This window comes from Salmo salar, chromosome 13 (genome assembly GCF_965601325.2).
Source record: "Salmo salar chromosome 13, fSalSal1, whole genome shotgun sequence".
NCBI classification, from domain to species: domain Eukaryota; kingdom Metazoa; phylum Chordata; class Actinopteri; order Salmoniformes; family Salmonidae; genus Salmo; species Salmo salar.
This window is the reverse complement of record NC_138303.1, coordinates 114,506,116-114,520,201: the sequence shown is the minus strand read 5'-3', so window position 1 is coordinate 114,520,201 and position 14,086 is coordinate 114,506,116. Positions and strand designations below refer to the sequence as shown.

General features: G+C 43.7%; 1 protein-coding gene across 1 annotated transcript in view; it reads right to left on the bottom strand.

Annotated features, from left to right (window-relative positions):
* Positions 1-2,547: 2,547 nt before the first annotated feature.
* Positions 2,548-14,086, bottom strand: part of lpar1 (lysophosphatidic acid receptor 1) — a 95,592-nt gene continuing 84,053 nt past the window's right edge. Inside the window, exon 3 of the mRNA XM_045692704.2 lies at positions 2,548-7,616. Coding sequence (XP_045548660.1) covers positions 7,309-7,616 — 308 coding nt within the window. The 3' untranslated portion in view covers positions 2,548-7,308. The remainder of the gene's footprint in view (positions 7,617-14,086) is intronic.

Here is a 14,086-nt window from a genome sequence, read left to right as displayed (position 1 = left end):
CTACTCTGCCTGCACCTCTCCTAAAGAGGTGTTCTACTCTGCTAGCCAGCACCTCTCCTAAACAGGTGTTCTACTCCGCTAGCCAGCCCCTCTCCTAAACAGGTGTTCTACTCTGCTAGCCAGCACCTCTCCTAAACAGGTGTTCTACTCTGCGCCAGCACCTCTCCTAAACAGGTGTTCTACTCTGCTAGCCAGCACCTCTCCTAAACAGGTGTTCTACTCTGCTAGCCAGCACCTCTCCTAAACAGGTGTTCTACTCTGCGCCAGCACCTCTCCTAAACAGGTGTTCTACTCCGCTAGCCAGCACCTCTCCTAAACAGGTGTTCTACTCTGCTAGCCAGCACCTCTCCTAAACAGGTGTTCTACTCTGCTAGCCAGCACCTCTCCTAAACAGGTGTTCTACTCTGCTAGCCAGCATCTCTCCTAAACAGGTGTTCTACTCTGCTAGCCAGCACCTCTCCTAAACAGGTGTTCTACTCCGCTAGCCAGCACCTCTCCTAAACAGGTGTTCTACTCTGCTAGCCAGCAACTCTCCTAAACAGGTGTTCTACTCTGCGCCAGCACCTCTCCTAAACAGGTGTTCTACTCTGCTAGCCAGCACCTCTCCTAAACAGGTGTTCTACTCTGCTAGCCAGCACCTCTCCTAAACAGGTGTTCTACTCTGCCAGCACCTCTCCTAAACAGGTGTTCTACTCTGCTAGCCAGCACCTCTCCTAAACAGGTGTTCTACTCTGCTAGCCAGCACCTCTCCCAAACAGGTGTTCTACTCTGCCTGCACCTCTCCTAAACAGGTGTTCTACTCTGCTAGCCAGCACCTCTCCTAAACAGGTGTTCTACTCTGCTAGCCAGCACCTCTCCTAAACAGGTGTTCTACTCTGCTAGCCAGGACCTCTCCTAAACAGGTGTTCTACTCTGCTAGCCAGCACCTCTCCTAAACAGGTGTTCTACTCTGCTAGACAGCTAAAGTATGACTCCTTCAGTTATAGAATGACTCCTTCAGTTATAGAATGACTCCAACAGGTATAGTGACTCCTACAGGTATAGTGACTCCTACAGTTATAGTGACTCCTACAGTTATAGTGACTCCTACAGGTATAGTGACTCCTACAGTTAAAGTGACTCCTACAGGTATAGTGACTCCTACAGTTATAGTGACTCCTACAGGTATAGTGACTCCTACAGGTATAGTGTGACTCCAACAGTTATAGTGACTCCTACAGTTATAGTGACTCCAACAGTTATAGTGACTCCTACAGTTATAGTGACTTCTACAGTTATAGTGACTCCTACAGGTATAGTGACTCCTACAGGTATAGTGACTCCTACAGTTATAGTATGACTCCAACAGTTATAGTGAAGGTGGACTCCTACAGGTATAGTGACTCCTACAGGTATAGTGTGACTCCTACAGGTATGTGATGGACGTGCCCACAGTTATAGTGACTCCTAGGTCAGTGTAGGTAGTGGACCCCTACAGGTTGTGGATAGGTATGGGACTCCACAGGGCCAGTTATAGTGACTCCTACAGGTATGAGTGGACTCCTACAGGTATAGTGACTCCTACAGGTATGTGAGTGTGACTCCTACAGGTATAGTGTGACTCCTACAGGTATAGTGACTCCTACAGTTATATTGACTCCTACAGTTATAGTATGACTCCAACAGTTATAGTAAGACTCCTACAGTTATAATATAACTCCTACAGTTATAGTGTGACTCCAACAGTTATAGTGACTCCTACAGGTATAGTGACTCCTACAGGTATAGTGACTCCTACAGGTATAGTGACTCCTACAGGTATAGTGTGACTCCTACAGGTATAGTGTGACTCCTACAGGTATAGTGACTCCTACAGTTATATTATAACTCCTACAGGTATAGTGTGACTCCTACAGTTATAGTGACTCCTACAGTTATAGTGACTCCTACAGTTATAGTGACTCCTACAGGTATAGTGACTCCTACAGGTATAGTGACTCCTACAGGTATAGTGACTCCTACAGGTATAGTGATTCCTACAGGTATAGTGACTCCAACAGGTATAGTGTGACTCCTACAGGTATAGTGATTCCTACAGTTATAGTGACTCCTACAGGTATAGTGACTCCAACAGGTATAGTGTGACTCCTACAGGTATAGTGATTCCTACAGGTATAGTGACTCCAACAGGTATAGTGACTCCTACAGGTATAGTGTGACTCCTACAGGTATAGTGACTCCTACAGTTATAGTATGACTACTATAATAATAGTATGACTGAATGGAAACACTTGTCTGCATGAGTCCACTCCTTATGATTAAGTATGTGTGTGTGTCTGAATTGACACCATATTCCCTATATAGTGCACTACTTTTGAGCAGAGTTCTATGGGGCCCTGTTTAAAAGTAGTGCACTATACAGGGAATAGGGTGCCATTTGGTACCATACCAACTGTAATTTCTTTTGAAGATCTTTAACCATACATGATGATCAGTAGTAACGGAAATTGACATTTGATTTCAGATTCCCAGACGTTTCTGGAAATGCTTTTAGAAGAAAGAAAATAGTTGTGGTCCCAAATTTAATGTCATCAACGTAAAAAAAAAAAAAAAAGACAAAACCCAGATCTAACAGAGAGTTGGTTATTACATGGTTCTGTTAGAATCTCCAACAACAAACGTTCCCTTTCTTCATTTCACACTCTGAATATATATTTTACAAACAAACATTCATACGTACACACGTATGTACAATGGTGTATATATAGGAAAAGACATACAATGGTTCTTCATATTTTAGTTTGTTTAATATCTAACACTTGTTTTGAGAATGGCTAAGGTCAATGGGGGTTCTGGGGAAGCGAGGAGAGATGCGTTACAATATATATATACACTACCGTTCAACAGTTTGGGGTCACTTCGAAATGTCCTTGTTTTTGAAAGGAAAGCACTTTTTTTTTTTGTCCATTAAGATGTCAAATTCATCAGAAATACAGTGTAGACATTGTTAATGTTGTAAATGACTATTGTAGTTGGAAACGTTAGATTTTTTTTTAATGGAATATCTACATAGGCGTACAGAGGCCCATTATCAGCAACCATCACTCCTGTGTTCCAATGGCACGTTGGTTAGAAGGCTAGCATCCTGGAGTTGCCTCTTCACTGATGACGTTGAGACTGGTGTTTTGCGGGTCCTATTTAATGGAGCTGCCAGTTGAGGACTTGTGAGGCATCTGTTTCTCAAACTAGACACTCTAATGTACTTGTCCTCTTGCTCAGTTGTGCACCAGACCCTCCCACTCCTCTGACTATTCTGGTTAGAGCCAGTTTGCGCTGTTCTGAGAAGGGAGTAGTACACAGCGTTGTACGAGATCTTGAGTTTCTTGCTAATTCCACTCATGGAATAGTCTTAATTTCTCAGAACAAGAATTGACTGACGAGTTTCAGAAGAAAGGTCTTTGTTTCTGGCCATTTTGAGCCTATAATTGAACCCACAAAGGCTGATGCTTCAGATACTCAACTAGTCTAAAGAAGGCCAGTTTTATTGATCCTTTAATCAGAACAACAGTTTTGCAGCTGTGCTAACATAATTGCAAAAGGGGTTTCTAATGATCAATTAGCCTTTTAAAATGATAAACTTAGATTTGTCACCGTCGTCGTAATAGCTGGACCAAGGCGCAGCGGGTACGTGAATGCTCATTTTTATTCATCCAAAACAAACACGAAAAAAACGATAAACGAACGACAAAACAGTCTTGTAGGCAACACACAGCAATACAAGAAACAATCTCCCACAAACCCCAAAACAAATATACTCCTAATTATAGGACCTTCAATCAGAGGCAACGATAGACAGCTGTCTCCAACTGAAGGCCCCAACACCAATTAGCAAAAACATAGAAATACAAACGACTAGACAGAACATAGAAATAAACTAACATAGAACAATAACCAAAAACCCCAGAATACATACATCTAACACCCCTCTACATACACAACCACCCCGAACCACATAAAACAAATACCCCCTGCCACGTCCTGACCAAACTCAAATAACAAATAACCCCTTTACTGGTCAGGACGTGACAAGATTAGCTAACACAACCTGCCATTGAAACACAGGAGCGATGGTTGCTGAATGTGGGCCTCTGTACGCCAATGTAGATATTTCATAAATAATCAGCCGTTTCCAGCTACAATAGTAATTTACAACATTAACAATGTCTACACTGTATTTCTGATCAATTTGATGTTATTTTAATGGACAATTGTTTATATTTTCTTTCAAAAACAAGGACATTTCTAAGTGACCCCAAACTTTTAAACAGTGTATGTCTCGTACACACTCCAGATGAAGGTATGGGTTATGAAGACAGGGACGGACTCGTACACACTCAGGATGAAGGTATGGGTTATGAAGACAGGGACGGACTCGTACACACTCAGGATGAAGGTATGGGTTATGAAGACAGGGACGGTATCGTACACACTCAGGATGAAGGTATGGGTTATGAAGACAGGGACGGTACTCGTACACACTCCAGGATGAAGGTATGGGTTATGAAGACAGGGACGGACTCGTACACACTCAGGATGAAGGTATGGGTTATGAAGACAGGGACGGTATCGTACACACTCAGGATGAAGGTATGGGTTATGAAGACAGGGACGGTACTCGTACACACTCAGGATGAAGGTATGGGTTATGAAGACAGGGACGGACTCGTACACACTCAGGATGAAGGTATGGGTTATGAAGACAGGGACGGTATCGTACACACTCAGGATGAAGGTATGGGTTACGAAGACAGGGACGGACTCGTACACACTCAGGATGAAGGTATGGGTTATGAAGACAGGGACGGTATCGTACACACTCAGGATGAAGGTATGGGTTATGAAGACAGGGACGTGTCCATATTGCAGATGCTTATAGGACAGACACCCATTACAGCCATGATGTAACATGTGTGACATTATCAACTATTTACTTACATCTATCATTAGATGTAACACTATTAGGCCATCAAGCTGCTGGATTAAATGTTTGTTACCTAGCTGCATTATAGTTTCCCATTCAGATCAATAGCATAAATAAACCTATCTATAGCCAGTCTATAGGGGACCTTAACTGTAGATAAACCTGTAGGCACTTTAACTGAGAAGCATTTCCTAAGGTCATCGCCAAGGACTGTGTGTGTGTACCTGAAGTCTGGACTGTTTATGCTTTCTGATTGGTCAAAAACGTGCTATCTGAACAAAGCCAGGAAAAATTATTTTTGTATTTTTTTTTTCATTAGTCCATAGTTCCAGTTCCAAAATGTGCTGCATGTCAGCAGTCAAGTTAAGATGTTGGATTTTCAAGAAGCAAAGATGTATGTCGATGCAAAATACATCATCATAATGTGGCCGGTGACGTTTTACTTCTTGAAAGTTCAACATCTTAACTTGACTGCTGACACGCAACTTGATAAAACTGTTTTATTGCAGAAGACAGCATGATTGCCACCTATCAAATCAAATGGTCCCAAATGGTCTGTCATACTCGGAATTCATACTTGGAATTCATACTTGGCTAACTAAGCCAACGTAAAGTTAAAATGATTAACAGGTTCTCCTTAGGAACTACATTCTTTGTGTTTTAGTGTTTGATATTCATAGGCTTTAGCCTGTAATCCTAAGGGTGGAATCCAGCCAAAGCTTTAGGTTGAGTTAGGTAAAACAGGTCAATAGATCAACATACTTGGGAACAGAAAGTTAAAATGATGAACAGGTTAACGTCCCAAATGGAACCCTTGTTCCCTATTTAGGGCACTAGTTTGATCAGGGCCCATTTAGGACACACAGCCCATATCTTATCAGACAATCTACTTGGTGATGTTAAAACCTTTGGAAGAGAGAGTGCTCCACTGTGGGTCTGGCTCAACAACGGAATATACTAACAAGAATCTAAGTGTTGTGATCATACTAAGGACTAAAATACTTGGGTAAAAGCTATTCAGCCATTGAGAAAGACACGTCTTCATACTGTATGATGACGTGGTAATGTGTTTATAATGATAGGTACTGTAGTGAAAGCTGTTAGAAATCAAGGAGGTTTGTTTCTGTGACACTGTGAGGATGAGATTAGCAGAAATATTGACTGGACAGACTCTTCATCTTTCAAGTTCACAAGCTTCTGTAAGGATAACTCCCAAATGGCACCCTATTCCGTATATAGTGGACTAGGTGGCCCTGGGTCCTGGTCAAAAAGTAGTGCACTATATATGGAATAGGGTGCCCTTTGAGACTAACCAAAGTAAGGCGAGAAGTTCAGCAAGAAAGAGAGGGAAAATAGAGAGCAGGTTATATATTGGAGAGGTGGTTTTACATTAGCCAGTTCTTTACATATTCATAGATTAGTCTTTAAATAGTTCATGTGGTATCAACAACAACAACAACCATTTTTTACAAAATAGAAAACAAATAACTAACAGCCTATCAGAATCTTGCGATGCCTCTACCCTCGGTTTCCAACCCTCAGAGCAAGACGGCATTAGCTTCTTCTTTTTCTGCATTCTGTCACCCTGGTCTTTATAGTAATGTTAGACCTATAGTCCATCACCCACCCACCTCCTTGGCCCCTGCCTGCCCTCCTCCTCCCACCCATCTCCTGGCCACCCCTGGGATGGGCTCTACACTGCAGCCCCTCCTGACTGCAGCCCCACTTAGCTCCTGCCCCAGTCCCGCTACTCTCCTCCTGTCTTCAGCTCCAGCCCCTCTCCTCCTGTGTCCAGCTTCAGTCCCAGTCCATCTCCTGTCCTCTCCTGTCTCCAGCTCCAAGTCCCTCGCCTCCTGTGTCCAGCCCAAGTCCCTCTCCTCTCCTCCTATCTCCAGCTCCAGCCTTTCTCTTGTCCTCATATCTCCAGCCCCCAGTCCCTCTCCTCTCCTCCTGTCTCCATTCCCAGTCCCTCTCCTCTCCTCTCCTCATGTCTCCAGCTCCAGCCCCAGTCCATCTCCTCTCCTCCTGTCTCCATTCCCAGTCCTTCTCCTCCTGTCTCCAGCACCAGCCCCAGTCCCTCTCCTCTCCTCTCCCCTTCTCCAGCACCAGCCCCAGTCCCTCTCCTCTCCTCTCCTCCTGTCTCCAGCCCCAGTCCCTCTCCTCTCCTCCTGTCTCCAGCCCCAGTCCCTCTCCTCTCCTCCTGTCTCCAGTCCATCTCCTCTCCTCCTGTCTCCAGCACCAGCCCCAGTCCCTCTCCTCTCCCCTTCTCCAGCACCAGCCCCAGTCCCTCTCCTCTCCTCCTGTCTCCAGCCCCAGTCCCTCTCCTCTCCTGTCCTCCTCTCCTCCTCTCACACCACTGAGTGATCATTGTTTTGTTTCCCTCCACTAAGCACGGTGTGATTGATAGAGGAGGCTGAGCGGTCGGAGCCCTCGGCTGCCGTCCCGTTAACGTTCTCCTGGCGCTGGCAGCACAGGATCTGCTTGAATGTGGCGCTCATCTCCTTGTCCCGGTAGCTGTAGATGATGGGGTTCATAGCAGAGTTAAACTCAGCCAGAAGCAGGAAGAACTTCTCAAAGTCCAGGACATTACAGTTGGCACAGAACACATCGAGGAGGAGGAGAACGAGGCCTGGAGTCCAGCAGACGATGAATGCACCTGGAGGAGAAGAGAAGAGAAAAGGTTCCATTTAAGCCTGAAAGATCAAATAAGGACATAAATATATGTAGTCGAGTTTTAATGTTATTTTCTATATATTGAAACAGGATATGTCACGGGCCAAACGTTCTGGGCATCATAACTGATTTTAGTGACAGATCAACATGTCAGCAACTTGTCGACAACTTGTGTAACACTGACACACCTGTTAACGTACACTTGACATTAACAGTTCTTAAAGCAACAGCATTCAACTGAGCTACAAGCCCACATTAGTTAGCACAGCAATAGCACCTTTCCACTAGTTTGGCTTGCTGGTTAGGGGTCTCCTTAATTAATGTCTTTGTCTCTGGCTTGCTGGTTAGGGGTCTCCTTAATTAATGTCTTTGTCTTTGGCTTGCTGGTTAGGGGTCTCCTTAATTAATGTCTTTGTCTTTGGCTTGCTGGTTAGGGGTCTCCTTAATTAATGTCTTTGTCTTGCTGGTTAGGGGTCTCCTTAATTAATGTCTTTGTCTTTGGCTTGCTGGTTAGGGGTCTCCTTAATTAATGTCTTTGTCTTTGGCTTGCTGGTTAGGGGTCTCCTTAATTAACGTCTTTGTCTTGCTGGTTAGGGGTCTCCTTAATTAATGTCTTAATTAATGACTGCTCAGTGAGGATTTGGTTGGTTAGAGAATGGGACTGCTCAGTGAGGATTGGTTGGTTAGAGAAAGGGACTGCTCAGTGAGGATTGGTTGGTTAGAGAATGGGACTGCTCAGTGAGGATTGGTTGGCTAGAGAATGGGACTGCTCAATGAGGATTGGTTGGCTAGAGAAAGGGACTGCTCAATGAGGATTGGTTGGTTAGAGAAAGGGACTGCTCAATGAGGATTGGTTGGTTAGAGAATGGGACTGCTCAGTGAGGCCAGAAGTCAGTCTGACAGACTCACCCTCAAAAAAAGTATTAATTGAATGACTCAGGAAGTATAATACAACTATATGAATGACTCAGGAAGTATAATACAGCTGTGTCTGAGTTTCAAATCTCCTCTCTTTAAGGGACATGATTATTCTTTGGAAACAGGAAACATACAGTATGTCTATACTACTGTATAGATATGTAATTAACCTAACATACTATTTTATCTGCCCACTCTTCATCCACAGACTAAACCTTGTAGTTTCCAACCTTGTATTCCAAGTGCAGTAATGGCAGGCTTGATAAACAAACTTCCAGAACTTGTCATGAGGAGCCAGTGTATCTATATGTCTGTGTTTTCACTAACATAGCGTTCGTCCCAAATGGCACCCTCTAGACTCATAGGGCTCGAGTCAAAGGTAGTGCACTATAAAGAGAATAGGGTGCACATTCCCCATAGGGCCCTTGTCTAAAGTAGTGCACTATAAAGGGTGCCATTTAGGAGACTCACAGATAGTTAGTAGCTTTCTGCTGAGTCATCTACACGGCGTCTCTAATTCAATATTGTCCTCCTCTTATCTCTGTCTGAAGACAACAACACGTCCCTGACCTTCCTTCACAGGGCTTCACAGAGTGGGTGCCATAGTGTGAAACACAGCAACAACATTTACACAGCTACAATTGTACTTTTATCAACATGACGTTCTGATTATATCCATTATTACAAAGACAATCTATGATTTACGCTATCCATGTTTTGCTGCTGAAAATTTCAGTAAAAAAAAAATATATATATATATATATATATATAACAATATTCAGACTCCAGATGGGATTTTGTAAAAGAGCAGATATTTTGTGAAAACTTTTCTCTGCTGTTTTCTATTCTGTATGCAGCTGCTCAGCGGGTCTGGCCAGGCTCTATCTCATGTCTCAGTTATGCAGAGAGAGAGAGAGAAAGAGAGAGAGAGAGAGAAAGAGAGAGAGAGAAAGAGAGAGAGAGAAAGAGAGAGAGAGAAAGAGAAAGAGAGAGAGAAAGAGAGAGAGAGAAAGAGAAAGAGAGAGAGAAAGAGAGAGAGAGAGAGAGAGAGAGAGGAGTTAGATCGTCTTTACAATCTGTTACAGAGCAGGGTTACAAACGGGCTCTGTGGAACGGGTTCTACACAGAACCCAAAAGGGTTCTTCAAAGGGTTTTCCCACGGAGAACAGCAACTTAGAGCAGGGAAATACAAAAGTAATGTGTTTGAAGCAGAACTTCGGTCATCTCTGTGCTTTAGAAAAGAACGTTTAATTTCCTCCTGGAAACCTGGTGCATTATGCCGTATTCCCCCAGGGGTGATTCTATCTGCCCTGTAAATAAATATAGAATTTAAAGGGCAGCAAGGCTGATGTTCTTGACAGCCTCTGATGAGAGAGAGAGAGAGAGAGAGAGAGAGAGAGAGAGAGAGAGAGAGAGAGAGAGAGAGAGAGAGAGAGAGAGAGAGAGAGAGAGAGAGAGAGAGAGAGAGAGAGAGAGAGAGAGAGAGAGAGAGAGACTCACTCTCTCCCTTCAAAAATACTGGTTCCCGGGATGTCGTGGGAAAAGGATGGGAGCTAATTTATAACAGACGACAGGGATGAACAGAGACTATTTAAAACACAACACACCCTAGAGGAAGATGGAGTGTTTTAAACCTAAAACATCTCAGAGAAAAGAACATAACACCCCTACAAACAGGCTAACAGCAACACTGCTGAGATAACGTTCTGCTAAAACATCATTAGCATCATCAATATCACAGTCATCAGTATCATCGTCATCGCTATCATCATCAATTGCGTCATTACCAATCACTTCCTAGAAATGGTTCTGAATATCTAAATAACCTCTTTAGATACGGGAACAATTTCTCTGTAGATATGGGAAAACTTTTATGAATTAATTTGTGATTAATAACCTGTTAGGGATAGGGGGCAGTATTTTCACGGCCGGATAAAAAACGTACCCGATTTAATCTGGTTATTACTCCTGCCCAGAAACTAGAATATGCATATAATTAGTAGATTTGGATAGAAAACACCCTAAAGTTTCTAAAACAGTTTGAATGGTGTCTGTGAGTATAACAGAACTCATATGGCAGGCCAAAATCTGAGAAGATTCTATATGGGAAGTGGCCTGTCTGACGATTTCTTGGCCTTCTGTAGCCTCTTTATCGAAAATACAGGATCTCTGCTGTAACGTGACATTTTCTAAGGCTTTCATTGGCTCTAGGAAGGCGCCAGAACGTTGAATGATAACTCTGCAGTCTCTGGGCGAAAAACAGCAGGGGTTTTCGAGAGTGGTACTTCTGAGAACAATGGCACTGGCGTGCGCGTGCATGTGACGACTACATTTTCTTATTTCAGTGTTTGAACGGATACAACGTCTCCTGGTTGGAATATTATCGCTATTTTAAGAGAAAAATTGCATAAAAAATGATTTTAAACAGCGTTTGACATGCTTCGAAGTATGGTAATGGAATATTTAGAATTTTTTTGTCACGAAACGCGCCGTCACCCTTCGGATAGTGCCTTGAACGCACGAACAAAACGGAGCTATTTGGATATAACTATGGATTATTTGGAACCAAAACAACATTGGGTGTTGAAGTAGAAGTCCTGGGAGTGCATTCTGACGAAGAACAGCAAAGGTAATCCAATTTTTCTTATAGTAAATCTGAGTTTGGTGAGTGCCAAACTTGGTGGGTGTCAAAATAGCTAGCCGTGATGGCCGGGCTATCTACTCAGAATATTGCAAAATGTGCTTTCACCGAAAAGCTATTTTAAAATCGGACACCGCAATTGCATAAAGGAGTTCTGTATCTATAATTCTTAAAATAATTATGTTTTTTGTGAACGTTTATCGTGAGTAATTTAGTAAATTCACTGGAAGTTTTCGGTGGGTATGCTAGTTCTGAACATCACATGCTAATGTAAAAAGCTGTTTTTTGATATAAATATGAACTTGATTGAACAAAACATGCATGTATTGTATAACATAATGTCCTAGGAGTGTCATCTGATGAAGATCATCAAAGGTTAGTGCTGCATTTAGCTGTGGTTTTGGGTTTTGTGACATTATATGCTAGCTTGAAAAATGGGTGTCTGATTATTTCTGGCTGGGTACTCTCCTGACATAATCTAATGTTTTGCTTTCATTGTAAAGCCTTTTTGAAATTGGACAATGTGGTTAGATAAAGGAGAGTCTTGTCTTTAAAATGGTGTAAAATAGTCATATGTTTGAAAAATGAAAGTTTTTGCATTTTTGAGGTATTTGTAATTCGCGCCACTCTAAACCATTGGATATTGGTGAGGCGTTCCACTAGCGGAACGTCTTTCCCTAACAGGTTTTAAAATAACATAGCAATTTCACTAATTCTGGTTGAATGTGACCACTGGCTAAATGGCCATGCTAAAGCTGGGGCCCAGTTGAATATTTAATTTAATTGCTACTACCCATAGGGTAGTGTACTACTGTTGACCAGGACCCATAGGGTAGTGTACTACTGTTGACCAGGATCCATAGGGTAGTGTACTACTGTTGACCAGGATCCATAGGGTAGTGTACTACTGTTGACCAGGACCCATAGGGTAGTGTACTACTGTTGACCAGGACCCATAGGGTAGTGCACTACTGTTGACCAGGACCCATAGGGTAGTGTACGACTGTTGACCAGGATCCATAGGGTAGTGTACTACTGTTGACCAGGACCCATAGGGTAGTGTACTACTGTTGACCAGGACCCATAGGGTAGTGTACTACTGTTGACCAGGACCCATAGGGCAGTGTACTACTGTTGACCAGGACCAATAGGGTAGTGTACTACTGTTGACCAGGACCCATAGGGTAGTGTACTACTGTAGACCAGGACCCATAGGGTAGTGTACTACTGTTGACCAGGACCCATAGGGTAGTGTACTACTGTTGACCAGGACCCATAGGGTAGTGTACTACTGTTGACCAGGACCCATAGGGTAGTGTACTACTGTTGACCAGGACCCATAGGGTAGTGTACTACTGTTGACCAGGACCCATAGGGTAGTGCACTACTGTTGACCAGGACCCATAGGGTAGTGTACTACTGTTGACCAGGACCCATAGGGTAGTGCACTACTGTTGACCAGGACCCATAGGGTAGTGTACTACTGTTGACCAGGACCCATAGGGTAGTGTACGACTGTTGACCAGGATCCATAGGGTAGTGTACTACTGTTGACCAGGACCCATAGGGTAGTGTACTACTGTTGACCAGGACCCATAGGGTAGTGTACTACTGTTGACCAGGACCCATAGGGCAGTGTACTACTGTTGACCAGGACCAATAGGGTAGTGTACTACTGTTGACCAGGACCCATAGGGTAGTGTACTACTGTAGACCAGGACCCATAGGGTAGTGTACTACTGTTGACCAGGACCCATAGGGTAGTGTACTACTGTTGACCAGGACCCATAGGGTAGTGTACTACTGTTGACCAGGACCCATAGGGTAGTGTACTACTGTTGACCAGGACCCATAGGGTAGTGCACTACTGTTGACCAGGACCCATAGGGTAGTGTACGACTGTTGACCAGGATCCATAGGGTAGTGTACTACTGTTGACCAGGACCCATAGGGTAGTGTACTACTGTTGACCAGGACCCATAGGGTAGTGTACTACTGTTGACCAGGACCCATAGGGCAGTGTAGTACTGTTGACCAGGACCAATAGGGTAGTGTACTACTGTTGACCAGGACCCATAGGGTAGTGTACTACTGTAGACCAGGACCCATAGGGTAGTGTACTACTGTTGACCAGGACCCATAGGGTAGTGTACTACTGTTGACCAGGACCCATAGGGTAGTGTACTACTGTTGACCAGGACCCATAGGGTAGTGTACTACTGTTGACCAGGACCCATAGGGTAGTGTACTACTGTTGACCAGGACCCATAGGGTAGTGTACTACTGTTGACCAGGACCCATAGGGTAGTGCACTACTGTTGACCAGGACCCATAGGGTAGTGTACTACTGTTGACCAGGACCCATAGGGTAGTGCACTACTGTTGACCAGGACCCATAGGGTAGTGTACTACTGTTGACCAGGACAGATAAGGAATAGGATGCTATTTGGGACAAATGCTTGTCTCAGTGAGTCTTTGCCCTGGAGCTAAATGACCACCCACCACACTGAGCTTCTTCAGCATGCTGTCTTTGCGGTGAAAGCCACCATGTCACTCTGCTCCACTGTGACCAAGTATATGTTTATCAACCAGCCTGTGGCTTTTTCAGTTAAACAAACCAAAGCTTTTCACTTCTATTACAATATACACCGTCTGTGTCTGCGTCCCAAATGCCAGCTGTTTCCAAACATAGTGCCCTACTTTTGAGCAAGGCCCATAGCACTATATGAAAATAAGGAACCATTTGGGACAGATACTGGAGATCGCAAAAGTTCATGCATTTTGTAAGCTACTCTTCCTGGGGTTTGTTATAGATCCCCCATTAGTTCCTGCCAAGACAGCAGCTACTCTTCCTGGGGTTTGTTATAGATCCCCCATTAGTTCCTGCCAAGGCA